The sequence below is a fragment of the Salmo salar genome, chromosome ssa12 (genome assembly GCF_905237065.1).
Source record: "Salmo salar chromosome ssa12, Ssal_v3.1, whole genome shotgun sequence".
Classification (NCBI taxonomy): Eukaryota; Metazoa; Chordata; class Actinopteri; order Salmoniformes; family Salmonidae; genus Salmo; species Salmo salar.
The window spans coordinates 60,884,204-60,900,620 of NC_059453.1; the positions used below are offsets into that span (position 1 = coordinate 60,884,204).

Here is a 16,417-nt window from a genome sequence, read left to right on the forward strand (position 1 = left end):
GATCACGGGGCTGTTCCTCTGCCCTCGTGGATCCCTGTTGGGACGCACCGGACACTGTTGAAGCTGGTGCCCCTCCTAACCACAGTAGGGACCGTGCCCCAGATCTGCCGCCGGGAGGTTTGTGGACCCTACCTCCATGGGTTCAGGCTCTGTCTCAGGACGGCCAGAAGAGGGGGGCGAGAGGCGATGTGGGTCCCCACACTCGCGAAGAAGGTTGTCCAGATGGATGGCCATCGCGGTGAGTGCATCCAAGGAGTGGTTGTCATTTCGACACGCCAGCTCCGTCTGGAGCTCTTTGCACAGTCCTCTTCTGAATAGGGTACGGAGCGCCGGCTCATTCAATCCACTGGAGGCTGCCATGGTCCGGAATGGTGAGGGCATACTCCGCAGCGGTCTGGGCACCCTCCTGGAGTTGGAGTAGGTGCTCACCTCCCTCTCCGCCCTCTGGTGGCTGATCGATGACCACCCTGAACAGAGCCATGAACCTCTCATTGGAACCCAGCTCCTCTTCTCTCTCCCAGGTGTCCGTGGCCCACTCCAACGCCCGTCCGGTCAGCAGGGAAATTACATGGCAACCTCGGATCTCTCAGGGGTAGGGTCTCCCGTCTGATGGAAGAAATAGAGGTAGCACTGGAGTAGGAATCCACAGCATTTAGATGGAGTCCCGTCATATTTGTTTGGGAGGGACAACTGGGTATCGCTGACCTGGGCAGACTGCTGGATGGGCTGGGGGACTGGCTAGTTGTAGGTGAAGCCCATTGGGTGATGTCAAGGCGTTGGAGAACGCAGAGGACCTCATCCATAGCCATACCCAGTTGTGCCAGTTGGTCGTGGTGTTGCAGGATTAGGTGTCCCTGTTCAACGACATTCTGGGAGATGTTTGGATTTTCTGCTGCTTCCGTCGATCACTGGAGCGGGACAACGGGAGTAGGCGTGACACAACCAAATACAATTCAATATTACTTTTGTAATACAGTAAATAGCCTAAACTTTAAGCTATCTTAAACTAACCTCAAAATGGCCACATTTTGAGGTTAGCCTAATATAACTATAAATGTCTTCTTATGTAATCATAGAAAGTGTGCATGCAAAGGTCGAAGGTCTGTGGAGGTCATCAAAATTGCTATAATAATCTGCGTACGAATCTCAAACAGCATTGATCACTCTCACTATGATCTTTAAATGAAATTTCAACTGCAATTTAGGTAATTTGGTTGGTTGTGTTATTAGATGAAGCACAGTGATAACACATAACGTTGTTGTATAAATACAAAATATCTGACAATGTACTCCTATTTTAACTGTGTTGTGCTTTTAAAGCGCAGTGATTACACATGTAGATGACAACGAAACCAGAAAATCTGACTGGTTTTCCATTGGAATTTGGTTGTGCTTTTAGGTAGTTGAAAGCATAGTGATAACACATTGGGAATTCAACACATTTCTGGCTGTCTTTTTGAGTGGGTGAATAAAGGTTGAAATCTCATTGATCAACGTCTCAACCAAATATTACCCACATTTCCACGTTGAAATTACGCGGTGTGCCCAGTGGGACATATCATAAGGCCTTTCTTTGAGGGACTAGTTATACCTTAACACAGTGGTTTTAGAAAACACCTGGTTTACAGGCCACATCAGGCCTGCAAGTCACCTTATGAAGGTGTGCAAATTGATGTTTAATTCTTATCGGAATCCAGCAAGAGGTAGGATATTCAACAATTGGAACTTTTATTCACCCACGACCTGCATTCAGAATGACTGCCAGGGTAGGAGAGATTGATAATTGAGACTACATAAACCATCACAGTAATTGGTGCAATATGTTAGAGGTTTGCAGAGTAGTTGGACAAAACAAGTATAATAAACGGATATGGGAAATTTACTGGATACGATTATGATCCGAGTATTTTTGTAATTATCCGTGATCTGAAAGAAATTACTTTTCGAGTGCCAGCACGCATCTTTCTCATGTCAATCAGTCAAGTGAGGTACTACGTGGTCTAAATAACTCAACTGGCTAGTTTGCATGTCTGTAAAGAGAAAGACTAGCTGTAGGACCCTACTGCTCTGATTGGATAGAATGAAGCTGTATTTCTCTGTCCACTCACTTCATAATTTCACACGATCACTTTCACTTCTCTGTTTCAGTCTTTTTCAACTCTAGAGGGTTAAAGTTTATGCACTGAGGTAAACCTTCATGCTCACGGCACTATTAAAAAGAAGAAAAAAAAACATTAATTCGGATTCAGAAGGGTTTTATTTAAAACCTTCTTGCCTTCCAAAGAATCCTTCTTGCCCTTCCAAAGAATTATCAAAGAACCCTTTCTTCCAACAATGGTTCTTAATAAGATGAAAAAGGTTCTTGGTAGAACCCTTTGCCTTACAAAGAACCCATGTCTTCAAAAATGGGTTCTTCAGATGAAAATTGTTTTCAGTAGACCCCTATCCCTCTGCAAAGAACCCATTTGGAACCCTTTTTTCTGAGTGTACCTTTCTTCCTTTTTGATGTATGATTGAGATGTGAGTGCTTGGCAATTACTACCTTTAGTATCTAATTCCTTACCTTGTCTTTGTGATTCTACACTGTCTTACCTACATATACACCTTAGCCATTGTGACTCAGGAGAAGTTTGATGCCACACGGATGCATGTGATGCCAGAAGTAGCGGCACAGGAGCGCATGGTGGACGATGGCACTGGTCAGGTGGAGGTAAACTCACCAAAACGTTAACTCGGATTTATGTCATTTGTTCCAAGATATCTCGCCGTCATTCTACTCACCGTTTGTTACTTGTAGACATTTGTAACACTCTCTGTGACACGTGCAGGTGTGGCGTATCGAGGACCTGGAGCTGGTCCCAGTGGAACCCCAGTGGCATGGCTTCTTCTATGGAGGAGACTGCTACCTGGTGCTCTACACTTATGAGGTCCACAACAAGCTAAACTACCTCCTCTACATGTGGCAAGTAAGGGAGCTCACTGCCATTGTAGAACACACAAAGTTGAATATTTGTATTTGTAATAAAATGGCAACAAAATGGCATACCTTTAGAGCTAAATTCCTCATCATTTTATAAATAAATATTTTGTTTTAGGGGCGCCATGCCTCTCAGGATGAGATAGCAGCATCTGCCTTCCAGGCCGTGGCCCTGGATCAAAAGTATGGCAACCAGCCTGTACAAGTGAGGATCACCATGGGCAAGGAACCCAGACACTTTATGGCCATGTTCAAGGGTAAAATGGTTATCTTTGAGGTGAGACAATTTTGTTTTGATTTAATGGTACAATGATAAAATGTAAATATTGTGAAACTGGTTGTCATTATCTGATAGCAATGGATTGTCTTTGGTTTAACCATGATTATAGGTTGATATAGGATTTCTAACCATTAAGTAATTTATTACCACATACTGTACATTTAAATCAAACCTGACTTGCTATCACGTTTCAGGGTAAGACCCAGATGCAGACAGTGTCGAAGTAAAAAATGTTTATTACTAATACATGGGCAGGCAAAAAGACAGGTCAACAGCAGGCAGACGTCATTAATCCAGATAGGGTTCAAAAGGTCCAGAACGGCATGCAGTCTCAGGGTCAGAGCAGCCAAGGGTTAATAATCCAGTGTTGTGTGGCAAGGTACAGAAAGGCAGGCAGGCTCAGGGTCGGGACAGGCAGAAAAGTCAAAACCGGGAAAAACTAGAAAACAGAAAACTGAACAGACATGAGCAAGGGGGAAAACGCTGGTAGGTTTCACGAAACAAAACAAACAGGCAACAGACAAACAGAGAACACAGGCATATATACACTGGGGATAAGGGGGAAAATTGGCGACACCTGAGGGGGGGGAAGACAACACAAAGACAGGTGAAACAGATCAGGGTGTGACACCTGCTTTCCTCATCTTCTGTTCTTCAGGGCGGTACCTCCAGAAAAGGCGTGTCTGACCCAGAGCCATCCGTCAGATTGTTCCAGGTCCGCGGTTCTGATGCCTCTAACACCAAAGCCATCGAGGTGCCTGCCCTAGCAGCTTCGCTCAACTCCAACGATGTCTTTCTGCTGAGGAGCCAGTCAGGGATTCACCTGTGGTGTGGCAAGGTACTGTTGGGAGGGGAATTAGGTATATGAAGTTGTGGATACTACAGATATAGCAGCTTAGAGATACTGTGCGTGTGCCAAATGACCAGGGTCCAATGGTCAAAATAAGTAGGAATAGGTTGCCTTTTGGGACACAGACACAGAGATATAGAGATGGTACAACATTTTGTCTAATAGTCTCTCTCTGATTGGTCAGGGATCAAGTGGGGATGAGAGGGCCATGGCTAAGGAGGTCAGCTCTGTGATTGGACAGCACTCGACTGCTGAAGTGATCATGGCAGAGGGTCAGGAGCACATTGAATTCTGGAATTTACTTGGAGGGAAGGCCCCTTATGCCAACAGCAAGAGGTAATACACAAGTTGCCTTGCCATAATCTGTATTTCAACCAAATATTATCTAATAAAATGTCAATGGGAGCAGCTGTACGAAGTTAGTAAAGTGACTGCGTCCTAACCATGTACAATTGATGTATTGTAATTCACTGTGCTAGATATTATGCATTTTAAGTAAACAGTGTGGTGTATGTAAAGTTGTATGTGTTCTCTGTGTGTGTCTTGTGTCTTGTGTGTGAAAGACTACAGCAGGCTGCTCTGGATCATCAGCCGCGCCTCTTTGAATGCTCCAATAAGACTGGCCGTTTCATCGTTACCGAGGTGACCCAGTTCACCCAGGATGACCTCAGTGAGGATGATGTCATGCTGCTAGACACGTGGGACCAGGTACAGTTTGTATTATTAAAATGTCATTTTAACAGCCTTCTTCAGTGTTTAGGTCCAAACATTAGACTATAATACTATTAGACCACTGCCAAGCACCCATTTGTGGGCCGTCATCAGATATTTGATGTTGCATCCAGGTCTTCCTCTGGGTGGGGAACGAGGCCAATGAGGTGGAGAGGAAGGAAGCGGTGGTCACCAGTCAGGAGTACCTGCGTACCCACCCAGGGTCCCGGGACCCTGACACCCCTATCCTCCTCATCAAGCAGCGGTATGAACCCCCCACCTTCACCGGCTGGTTCACCGCCTGGGACCCCTCCAAATGGAGTGTGAGTGTAAATGATCTCCTTCTCTTACAGATGAACTCTTGGTCTGTTTGCGTGTGTGTGTATTTCTGTGTGTGTGTCAAATAGTGTACACAACTGTTTAAGTTAATATATTCCATAAATAATACTGTACACGCATGTTTTGTGTTAGGGTGGGAAAACGTACGAAGAGCTGAAGAAAGAGTTGGGTGAGGTGACATCCCTCGTAAGGATCACAAATGTAAGCACAATTGTATTTATCTATGTACTCACCAAAACTTGGTATAACGAGTGGGATTGAGACAATGATGAGCTGGATCCAGAAAATCCATTTACCTAACCTTGCTGTGAACTCAACCCAAAAGACTCATGGTTACATCAATTTTATTGGCCCCATACACATTTCCCACTGGGAAAAAGCTGGTTGTATCAACGTTGTTCCCACATCATTTCAACAAAAAAACGCAATGTGATGGTGTTGAATCAATGTGGAAAACTCATTGGATTTGCAAAATGTCATCAACATTTCATACATTTTTCACCAAACTTTTAACCTACAGTAAATCCAATGAAATGGTGAAATGTTTTGTTGATTTCACATTGAATTCACGTTAGTTGACAACTCAACCAAATGTAAATCAAAACTAGACGTTGAACCAGTGGCGAACCGTGACTATAGGACCTAGACCTTCAGAGGGACCAAAGATATTCCAATACATTGTATCAAAGAAAATAACATCACTTAATGCGCCCGACGTTATATCTTCTGTAGTCGGACCAGAGGAGCAATTATTTTTGATGACATTACGAATGAATAAAATAAGCCTGGCTGCGTTTTGGGCTGTCGCACACACAGAGCCGGAACCTGGCATGGACACAACATGTGACACATAGCATAAAATAATGAGACCAGCAAAACTAAAAACACACTGTTTATACAACCAATAGTAACCTAGCACCACTATCACCAATAGTGACAACGACAGTGTCACATCAAAGGTGACTGGCTCATGGTGCTGAAAGGACAGCGACCGTAATACCTCTGCACTCCATGGCGCTGAAGGAGAGACAGTTTTGGTCAAACACATAGACACAGCTGATAGACAACAGTCACACACAGCATCAAATAATGTTAAAGAATAAGCAGCCCATTCACTCCAGCAGGCCCCATGAAATCATAACAATGCAAAATCACAACCATTTAATTTCCAAAATGAAATGAACAAACCAGCTATTACTTCCCATTGCAAATATATTTGATCACGTTCATCACACTAACCCAGGGGTTCCCAAACCATTTGGGCCCACGACCCCAAATTATCGTGACCCCAATCATGTGAAAAAAAGTATGTAATTAACAGCCAATGTTAACTTTTTTAATTGGGGCTATGGCAGTCACTTGAAAAACATTATAACAGTATTTCTGATTGTCTTCTCAACTCACCGTCATATACTTTTAATGTGGGGCTATGACAGTCAATTGCAAATTAATCTGACATAATGTCCCACCACTAATGAGATTGGTGTGCTTGATGCATGTGGCGTCGGAGCTTCTCAAAGTCACGGACGTGGTCGACAGTGCGCACATAACCTCTCAGGGAGAGACGGCAGGGTATTTATTCCCTTTGAGTCAAGAACCGGAACTCATCCGTAGTGACCCATGAATGTGTTGTCTGCTGCATTCGGTCACATGAAAGCTCAATCGGCTGTTCGATTTCACTTACATGCATGTCAACTGAGCCAGGATCACAGTCAAACGGATTGGGAAGTAGGTCTGAAAGTGCTCTTCCAAGCGTTTAAGGTGAACAGTCAACACTCGTGTGGGACACTTACAGAATATGTTTTCTGTTAGAAACATGCACAGCCGAAGGAAGGGCTCTTGGTTCGGTTTTGAAAGTCTCTCTCTCGAATAAGAATTATTTCCTCTGAATCAACTGATTCGGTCACTCATCTGTATGAATGTTTTTGTATTTCTCCTGCATGCTTGCGTTCAGTTCGTTCAGTTGCCTAAATATGTCTGTTACATCAACACAATCTCACACTCAATTTGTGCAAATATATATTAGAACTATTTCAGCAGATTTCATGCGTTTTTTGCGTTTTTGTGTGGCTTAATTCGTGTGAAAATACAACCATTTTTTGCGACTGAATTCGTAGAAGAAGAAAAAATGTACGACTTCATTCATAGGAAAATACATTTTGTGGGGGAAACTTCAGAACAATCTTATGAAAGTTATTGGAGCAATGCATTTTTGGGCAATGGGGTTCTACACTGCCTTTTTTGAGTCAAACATTTATTTATAAACATTTAAAAAAAGTGTTAACCCAATATTAGTAATCAACCAGGTTGTGACCGAAATACTTATAATATAATAGTAGCCTTATATTTTTTTATTTTTTATTAATGCCAATGATGTTTTCTATTTTTGTTTTCGCTTAATACTTTGGGATACTTGTGCTATGTCGGATTTTATGAGGGTTGCCAGATTGTAGTAAAAAGTTGTATTTGTCTGCATTTTTTGTGTGGTATCGATGGAAGGAATTTGATTGGGGAAGGGGGATACATTTTCATGATGGGAAATTCATATATCAATAAATGGGGGAAACAGAGTACCTGCAAAAAAAATCTGGTTGGTTAAAATTTCCCTGGTGCAACTGCGTGGTATTTGCAACTATAACAAGTCTAGACTATGATCAATTAAGCCATATCAATGCAATTAAATAGGTTAATGTAAAATAATGAATTATGTTGGCTTAAATTTATGGCACTCCAAGGCCGTTTCATGATGATTATTACGGTCGTGTCAATCATGTTATATACTTAGGTTATTGTAACAAGGCATATGCCAGCATTGTAGGCCGACTGCCTCTGCCCAGAGGCTTACCAGTGTCGTGGAAATTATCGCCAGGGACACCCGAAGTTAATATTAAATAAATAATTCTTTCATATCAGCAAGCTGGAGAGGTTCCAACTTAATGCACCATAGTACACGTCGTTTGGGTTCTCCCCCGGGGCAGTCCCGTTAGTTCTCTTACAGTGCCTTGCAAAAGTATTCATCCCCATTGGCGTTTTTCCTATTTTTTTGCTTTACAATCTGTCCTTTAAATTGATTTTTATTTGGATTTTGTGTAATGGACATACACAAAATAGTCCAAATGGGTGAAGGGAAACGGAAAAGTGGTGCGAAAAGTGGTGCGTGCTATCATAAATAAGATCTGGTGCAACCAATTACCTTCAGAAGTGACATAATTAGTTAAATAAAGTCCACCTGTGTGCAATCAAAGTGTCACCTAATCTGTCACATGATCTCAGTATATACAGTTGAAGTCGGAAGTTTACATACACTTAGGTTGGAGTCATTGAAACTCATTTTTCAACCACTCCACAAATTTCTTGTTAACAAACTATAGTTTTGGCAAGTCGGTAAGGAAATCTACTTTGTGCATGACACAAGTCATTTTTCCAACAATTGTTTACAGGCAGATTATTTCAGTATATCACAATTCCAGTGGGTCATCAGTTTACACACACTAAGTTGACTGCACCTTTAAACAGCTTGGAAAATTCCAGAAAATGATGTCATGACTTTAGAAGCTTCTGATAGGCTAATTTACATCATTTGAGTCAATTGGAGGTGTATGTGTGGATGCATTTCAAGGCCTACCTTCAAACTCAGTGCCTCTTTGCTTGACATCATGGAAAAATCAAAAGAAATCAGCCAAGACCGCAGAATCTTTTTTTTAGACCTCCACAAGTCTGGTTCATCCTTGGGAGCAATTTCCAAATGCCTGAAGGTACCATGTTCATCTGTACAAACAACAGTATGCAAGTATAAACACCATGGGAACAACAGCAAAGGACCTTGTGAAGATGCTGGAGGAAAAAGGTACAAAAGTATCTATATCCACAGTAAAACGAGTCCTATATCGACATAACCTGAAAGGCTGCTCAACAAGGAAGAAGCCACTGCTCCAAAACCGCCATAAAAAAGCCAGACTACGGTTTGCAACTGCACATGGGGACAAAGATTGTACTTTGTGGAGAAATGTCCTCTGGTCTGATGAAACAAAAATAGAACTATTTGGCCATAATGACCATCATTATGTTTGGAGGAAAAAGGGGGAGGGTTGCAAGCCGAAGAACAACATCCCAACCGTGAAGCACGGGGGTGGCAGCATCATGTTGTGGGGGTGCTTTGCTGCAGGAGGGACTAGTGCACTTCACAAAATAAATGGCATCATGAGGCAGGAAAAGTATGTGGATATATTGAAGCAACATCTCAAGACATCAGTCAGGAAGTTAAAGCTTGGTCGCAAATGGCTCTTCCAAATGGGCAATGACCCCAAGCATACTTCCAAAGTTGTGGCAAAATGGCTTAAGGACAACAAAGTCAAGGTATTGGAGTGGCCATCACAAAGCCCTGACCTCAATCCTATAGAACATTTGTGGGCAGAACTGAAAAAAACGTGTGCGAGCATGGAGGCCTACAAACCTGACTCAGTTACACCAGCTCTGCCAGGAGGAATGGGCCAAATTTCACCCAATTTATTGTGGAAAGCTTGTGGAAGGCAACCCGAAACGTTTGACCCACGTTAAACAATTTAAAGGCAATGCTACCAAACACTCATTGAGTGTATGTAAACTTCTGACCCACTGGGAATGTGATGAAAGAAATAAAAGCTGAAATAAATCACTCTCTACTATTATTCTGACATTTCACATTTTTTAAATAAAGTGGTGATCCTAACTGACCTAAGACAGGGAATTTTTACTAGGATTAAATGTCAGGAATTGTGAAAAACTGAGTTTAAATGTATTTGGCTAAGGTGTATGTCAACTTCCGGCTTCAACTGCATACACCTGTCCTGAAAGGCCCCAGAGTCTGCAACACCACTAAGTAAAGGGGCACCACCAAGCAAGCGGCACCATGAAGACCAAGGAGCTCTCCAAACAGGTCAGGGACAAAGTTGTGGAGAAGAACAGATCAGGGTTGGGTAATAAAAAAATATCAGAAACTTTCAAACATCCCACGGAGCACCATTCAATCCATTATTAAAAAATTGAAAGAATATGGCACCACAACAAACCTGCCAAGAGAGGGCCACCCACCAAAACTCACGGACCAGGGCAAGGAGGGCATTAACCAGAGAGGCAACAAAGAGACCAAAGATAACCCTGAAGGAGCTGCAAAGCTCCACAGCGGAGATTGGAGAATCTGTCCATAGGACCACTTTAGGGTACACTCCACAGAGCTGGGCTTTATGGAAGAGTGGCCAGAAAAAAGCCATTGATTAAAAAATAAAATAAGCAAACACGTTTGGCATTCATCAAAAGGCATGTGGGAGCTATGTCTGGCGCAAATCCAACACCTCTCATCACCCCGAGAACACCATCATGGTGAAGCATGGTGGTGGCAGCATCATGCTCTGGGGATGTTTTTCATCAGCAGGGACTGTGAAACTGGTCAGAATTGATGGAATAGTGGATGGTGATAAATACAGGGAAATTCTTGAGGGAAACCTGTTTCAGTCTTCCAGAGATTTGAGACTGGGACAGAGGTTCACTTTCCAGCAGGACAATAACCCTAAACATACTGCTAAAGCAACACTCAAGTGGTTTAAGGGGAAACATTTAAATGTCTTGGAATGGCCTAGTCAAAGCCCATAGTTCAATCCAATTGAGAATCTGTGGTATGACTTAAAGATTGCTGTACACCAGCGGAACCCATCCAACTTGAAGGAGCTGGAGCAGTTTTGCCTTGAAGAATGGGCAAAAAATCCCAGTGGCTAGATGTGCCAAGCTTGTAGAGACATACCCCAAGAGACTTGCAGCTGTCATTGCTGCAAAAGGTGACTTAGTTATGAACACTCAAGTTTTCAGTTTCATTGTCTTATTTCTTGTTTGTTTTTCCAATAAAAAATATTTTGCATCTTCCAAGTGGTAGGCATGTTGTCTAAATCAAATGATACAACCCCCCCCAAAAACCCTTTGCCTTGATGACAGCTTTGCACAGTCTTGGCATTCTCTCAACCAGCTTCACCTGGAATGCTTTTCCAACAGTCTTGAAGGAGTTCCCACATATCCTGAGCACTTGTTGGCTGCTTTTCCTTCACTCTGCGGTACAACTTATACCAAAACATCTCAATTGGGTTGAGGTCGGGTGATTGTGGAGGCCAGGTCATCTGATGCAGCACTCCATCACTCTCCTTCTTGGTCAAATATCCCTTACACAGCCTGGAGGTACGTTTTGGGTCATTGTCCTGTTGAAAAACAAATGATAGTCCCACTAAGCACAAACCAGATGGGATGGTGTACCGCTGCAGAATGCTGTTGTAGCCATGCTGGTTAAGTGTGCTTTGAATTCTAAATAAATCACTGACAGTGTCACCAGCAAAGCACCATCCCACCTCCTCCTCCATGCTTCACGGTGGGAACCACACATGCGGAGATCATCCGTTCACCTACTCTGCGTCTCACAAAGACACGGTGGTTTGAACCAAAAATCTCAAATCAGACCAAAGGATAGATTTCCACCGGTCTAATATCCATTGCTCGTGTTTCTTGGCCGAAGCAATTCTCTTCTTATTATTGGTGTCCTTTAGTAGTGGTTTCTTTGCAGCAATTCGACCATGAAGGCCTGATTCATGCAGTCTCCTCTGAACAGTTGATGTTGAGATTTTTCTGTTACTTGAACTATGTGAAGCATTTATTTTGGCTGCAATCTGAGGTGTAGTTAATTGCCGATTTCTGAGGCTGGTCACTCTAATGAACTTATCCTCTGCAGCAGAGGTAACTCTGGATTTTCCTTTCCTATGGCGGTCCTCACGAGAGCCAGTTTCATCATAGTGCTTGATGTTTTTTTTGACTGCACTTGTAGAAACTTTCAAAGTTCTTGAAAGTTTTCGCATTGACTGACCTTCATGTCTTAAAGTAATGATGGACTGTTGTTTCTCTTTGCTTATTTGAGCTGTTCTTGCCATAATATGGACTTGGTCTTTTACCAAATAGGGCAATCTTCTGTATACCACCCCTGCCTTGTCACAACACAACTGATTGGCTCAAACGCAATAAGAAGGAAAGAAATTCCACAAATGTACTTTTAACAAGGCACACCTGTTAATTGAAATGCATTCCAGGTGACTACCTCATGAAGCTGGTTGACAGAATGCCAAGAGTGTGCAAAACTGTCATCAAGGCAAAGGGTGGCTACTTTGAAGAATCTCAAATATAAAATATATTTTGATTTGTGTGACAGTTTTTTGGTTACTACATGATTCCATGTGTTATTTCATAGTTTTGATGTCTTCACTATTATTATACAATGTAGAAATAGTAAAAATAAAGAAAACCCCTTGAATGAGTAGGTGTGTTTCAAACTTTTGATTGGTACTATATACACTGCTCAAAAAAATAAAGGGAACACTTAAACAACACAATGTAACTCCAAGTCAATCACACTTCTGTGAAATCAAACTGTCCACTTAGGAAGCAACACTGATTGACAATACATTTCACATGCTGTTGTGCAAATGGAATAGACGACAGGTGGAAATTATAGGGAATTAGCAAGACACCCCCAATAAAGGAGTGGTTCTGCAGGTGGGGACCACAGACCACTTCTCAGTTCCTATGCTTCCTGGCTGATGTTTTGGTCACTTTTGAATGCTGGTGGTGCTTTCACTCTAGTGGTAGCATGAGACGGAGTCTACAACCCACACAAGTCAGGTAGTGCAGCTCATCCAGGATGGCACATCAATGCGAGCTGTGGCAAGAAGGTTTGCTGTGTCTGTCAGCGTATTGTCCAGAGCATGGAGGCGCTACCAGGAGACAAGCCAGTACATCAGGAGACGTGGAGGAGGCCGTAGGAGGGCAACAACCCAGCAGCAGGACCGCTACCTCCACCTTTGTGCAAGGAGGAGCAGGAGAAGTACTGCCAGAGCCCTGCAAAATGACCTCCAGCAGGCCACAAATGTGCATGTGTCTGCTCAAACGGTCAGAAACAGACTCCATGAGGGTGGTATGAGGGCCCGACGTCCACAGGTGGGGGTTGTGCTTACAGCCCTACACCGTGCAGGACGTTTGGCATTTGCCAGAGAACACCAAGATTGGCAAATTCGCCACTGGCGCCCTGTGCTCTTCACAGATGAAAGCAGGTTCACACTGAGCACGTGACAGACGTGACAGGATGGATGAACGCTTCTCCCTCTCTGTCACGGATGCCATTGTTACCCTTAGTTTGCAGATGTAATCCGGAGACAGGTGTTTTATACAACAGCCCTCTGTATTCTCTCTTATACTCCCTCCGCATATTTGCAATCAAAAGCCAGAATTTTCTCCATCTCCTTAGCTATCATACTCTGCTTTTACCGGGCATTCCACTGATTTCAAAACTCGGTCAACTTCTTCCATGGCAACAAAACTGTTGATCGCTGTTTCTTCCCCCATCACTGTCATCAGAAGACTCGACAATGTCTGGTTCAATGAAAATGTTTTTACCTAAATCAGGTATTTCCTCATTGTCAGATTTTTTTCAGAGTCAGAGTCAGCAAGGCATGATCGTCCTCCAGAAAGTGGAAAGCATTTGCAACACTTTTGCAGTTCTTTGTGATATCTTTAAAACATATGCGTTAGAAAGAATTACCTACACATACCGAGCAGCTCATATTATATACAGAAGCACGCTACATGGCAAACCAATCTGAACTCATCTCTTGGCAAAATTCTGCTCTGATACAGTTGAACCACAGAGTTTCTAAACCCAGAGGCACAACATTGCGAGACTTCTGGGAATGCTTGTGAACCAGACCAAGCAGACCAGGCTGGGGTTAGAGAAGTCAATGAAAGAAGTTAAACATTTTTCCTGAGTTGTTAATTTTAGCGGAATCTAAAGGCACAACCTAGATTTGAGCCAATGTCTTAAGTAGTTGAACATGTTATTGCTCCAACCCAATGAAAATTGCAAACTGAGACGCTTTCAATTTTGTCAAAAATAACTTTATATTGAAGGAGTGCCTTTGATTTGATGGCTGCACATGCGCAGTTCGGAGCACGAGCATTGCTAGACAATGTTGCCATGACATTGCCTACAAGTGTGATCAGGGATTTCTATTAGAGAAGCAGTTTTAGCCTGTCTTTGGTTGAATGGCAGAGGACTTCTGTCCAGATTTTGAAGGCCAATGGCTGGCAGGACTAGCTAGATTTTTTTACCAATGGACCACCAAATAAAATCCTGATTGGATATTGTTTTCTCTTTAGTATTAATGAAATCAGAAGATCATAAAAAAATGATTCTAAAGATGAAATAGAAATCAAAACGAAATGTAATGTAATAAAAAACATGTCTACATTGAGACCAGTGTCTCTTTTACATGAGAGCTCTACATATACAATTTCATAAAATACATCAAAAAACAAATACAACGTGAACTCATGGTTCCCCACTGCATTGAACTGATGTTTGTGGACAGTGGGTAAGGTTGTACAACACATTTACAAGCCATTTTGGTTGTGATACAACTGCTAGTTTTGTGATAGGCTACAACAGAGAGCTTGTATGAAGAAAAATGATTACACAACTATTATGTAGTAACTCGACAACCGTTGTGTTAACATTTTTGTGCAGACAAACCTGAATAAAATTATTTTCTCTCAGGGGCAGAATGGTGTTGAGACCAGGAAAAGCTTCCAGTCTTACCCACCAGTGGACCTGATCAACAAACTAGCCAATGAGCTGCCTGAGGGTGTCGACCCCACCCAGAAGGAGGTCGGTGTTCTGAGCTGCTATAATGAAGTGACTAGTGTTCAAAGTACTGCCACACTGATACACTCAGATGCAATATTGCTCGGTAGTTTTTTAAGTGTGAAAAGTAGATTCCTTCATACACTACCATGAGTTACGGTGTATTATAGCTGGTTTTAAATAAAGTGTCTTGACAAATGTATTCTTTACACTTGAATGTTGCCTTGAAAAATAACAATGGTCTCCTTCTCTCTCGATCTCTCTCTCTTTCCTCCTTCCTCTGTCTTCCAGAAACATCTCTCAGACTCAGACTTCAGTGCCATATTTGGAATGTCTAAAGACCACTTTGCCAGCCTGCCTCAATGGAAGCAGCTGAGCATTAAAAAAGGCAAAGGCTTATTTTAAGGGGAATTCATCTCTCATCATGTTGTACCAATTTCCAGATGTTTAAATTTGCCAAGCATACTAATTGTACTTTGTTCAAAATGAATTTCAATTGATGTCTTATTATTTCAATCTAATGACAGTTGGTCAACAACAACAAAAAAACCTGCACTTGTCTGTTCCTAATTGTGCATTTAAAAAAGATGTCCCTATATTGTACTATATACTGTATGTCTGCCTCTCAATTAAGCATATAGATGTCCATGTTGAATACGATCAACCTAATCCAAAAGTCAATGTGTATTCTGAATGATTGTTTTATTGACTCTTCTGAGTTCCGACCACACACTACTACCATATCTCCTGTAGTTTTGTTGAATGTAATATGGTATGGAGGGACTTAATATACAAATAAAAAAGGGGAAATGTTATGTGTATCTCATCTTGTAGTGCATAAGTCCTGAGTTAGAGTACACCTCCCCATCCAGCTTCAATAAATTGTTGTTAATAATGTCAAAGTCAAACACTCATTCATATGTATGATTTAATTGTTTTGAATATATATTTTATGCCCCAAAAAAATTATAACAGAAATGTACAGAGCTGTGAAAAGGTATTTGCCCCCTTTCTGATTGTCTCTACTTTTGCATATTTTTTTTATACTGAATGTTATCAGATCTTCAACCAGAACCTAATATTAGATAAAGGGAACCTGAGTCAAGAAATAACACAACAATTACATAAGTATTTCATAAACAAAGTTATACAACACCCAATGCCCCTGTGTGAAAAAGTAATTGCTCCCTTACAATCAATAACTGGTTGTGCCACCCTTAGCTGCAATGACTCCAACTAAATCTTTCCTGTAGTTGAAGAATTTTGTCCCACTCTTCCATGCAGAAGTGCTTTAATTCAGCGACATCGGTGTGTTTTCAAGCATGAACTACTTGCTTCAAGTCCTGCCACAACACCTCAATTGGGATTAGGTCTGGACTTTGACTAGGCCATTCCAAAACTTCACATTTGTTGCTTTTTAGCCATTTTCATGTAGACTTGATTGTGTGTTTTGGATCATTGTTGCGCTTCAGCTTCAGCTCACAGATGGATGGCCTGACATTCTCCTGTAGAATGCTCTGATACAGAGCACAATTCATGTTTCCTTCTATTAAGGCAAGT

At 42.1% G+C, this 16,417-nt stretch overlaps 1 protein-coding gene across 1 annotated transcript in view; it reads left to right on the plus strand.

Moving 5' to 3' along the window:
- LOC106565431 (advillin) overlaps positions 1 to 15,765 on the plus strand; it is a 29,682-nt gene extending 13,917 nt beyond the window's left edge. Inside the window, exons 11-20 of the mRNA XM_014132556.2 lie at positions 2,610 to 2,710; positions 2,829 to 2,966; positions 3,096 to 3,254; positions 3,916 to 4,095; positions 4,292 to 4,443; positions 4,671 to 4,815; positions 4,953 to 5,141; positions 5,290 to 5,358; positions 14,771 to 14,881; positions 15,149 to 15,765. Coding sequence (XP_013988031.2) covers positions 2,610 to 2,710; positions 2,829 to 2,966; positions 3,096 to 3,254; positions 3,916 to 4,095; positions 4,292 to 4,443; positions 4,671 to 4,815; positions 4,953 to 5,141; positions 5,290 to 5,358; positions 14,771 to 14,881; positions 15,149 to 15,262 — 1,358 coding nt within the window. The 3' untranslated portion in view covers positions 15,263 to 15,765. The remainder of the gene's footprint in view (positions 1 to 2,609; positions 2,711 to 2,828; positions 2,967 to 3,095; positions 3,255 to 3,915; positions 4,096 to 4,291; positions 4,444 to 4,670; positions 4,816 to 4,952; positions 5,142 to 5,289; positions 5,359 to 14,770; positions 14,882 to 15,148) is intronic.
- Positions 15,766 to 16,417: the final 652 nt, after the last annotated feature.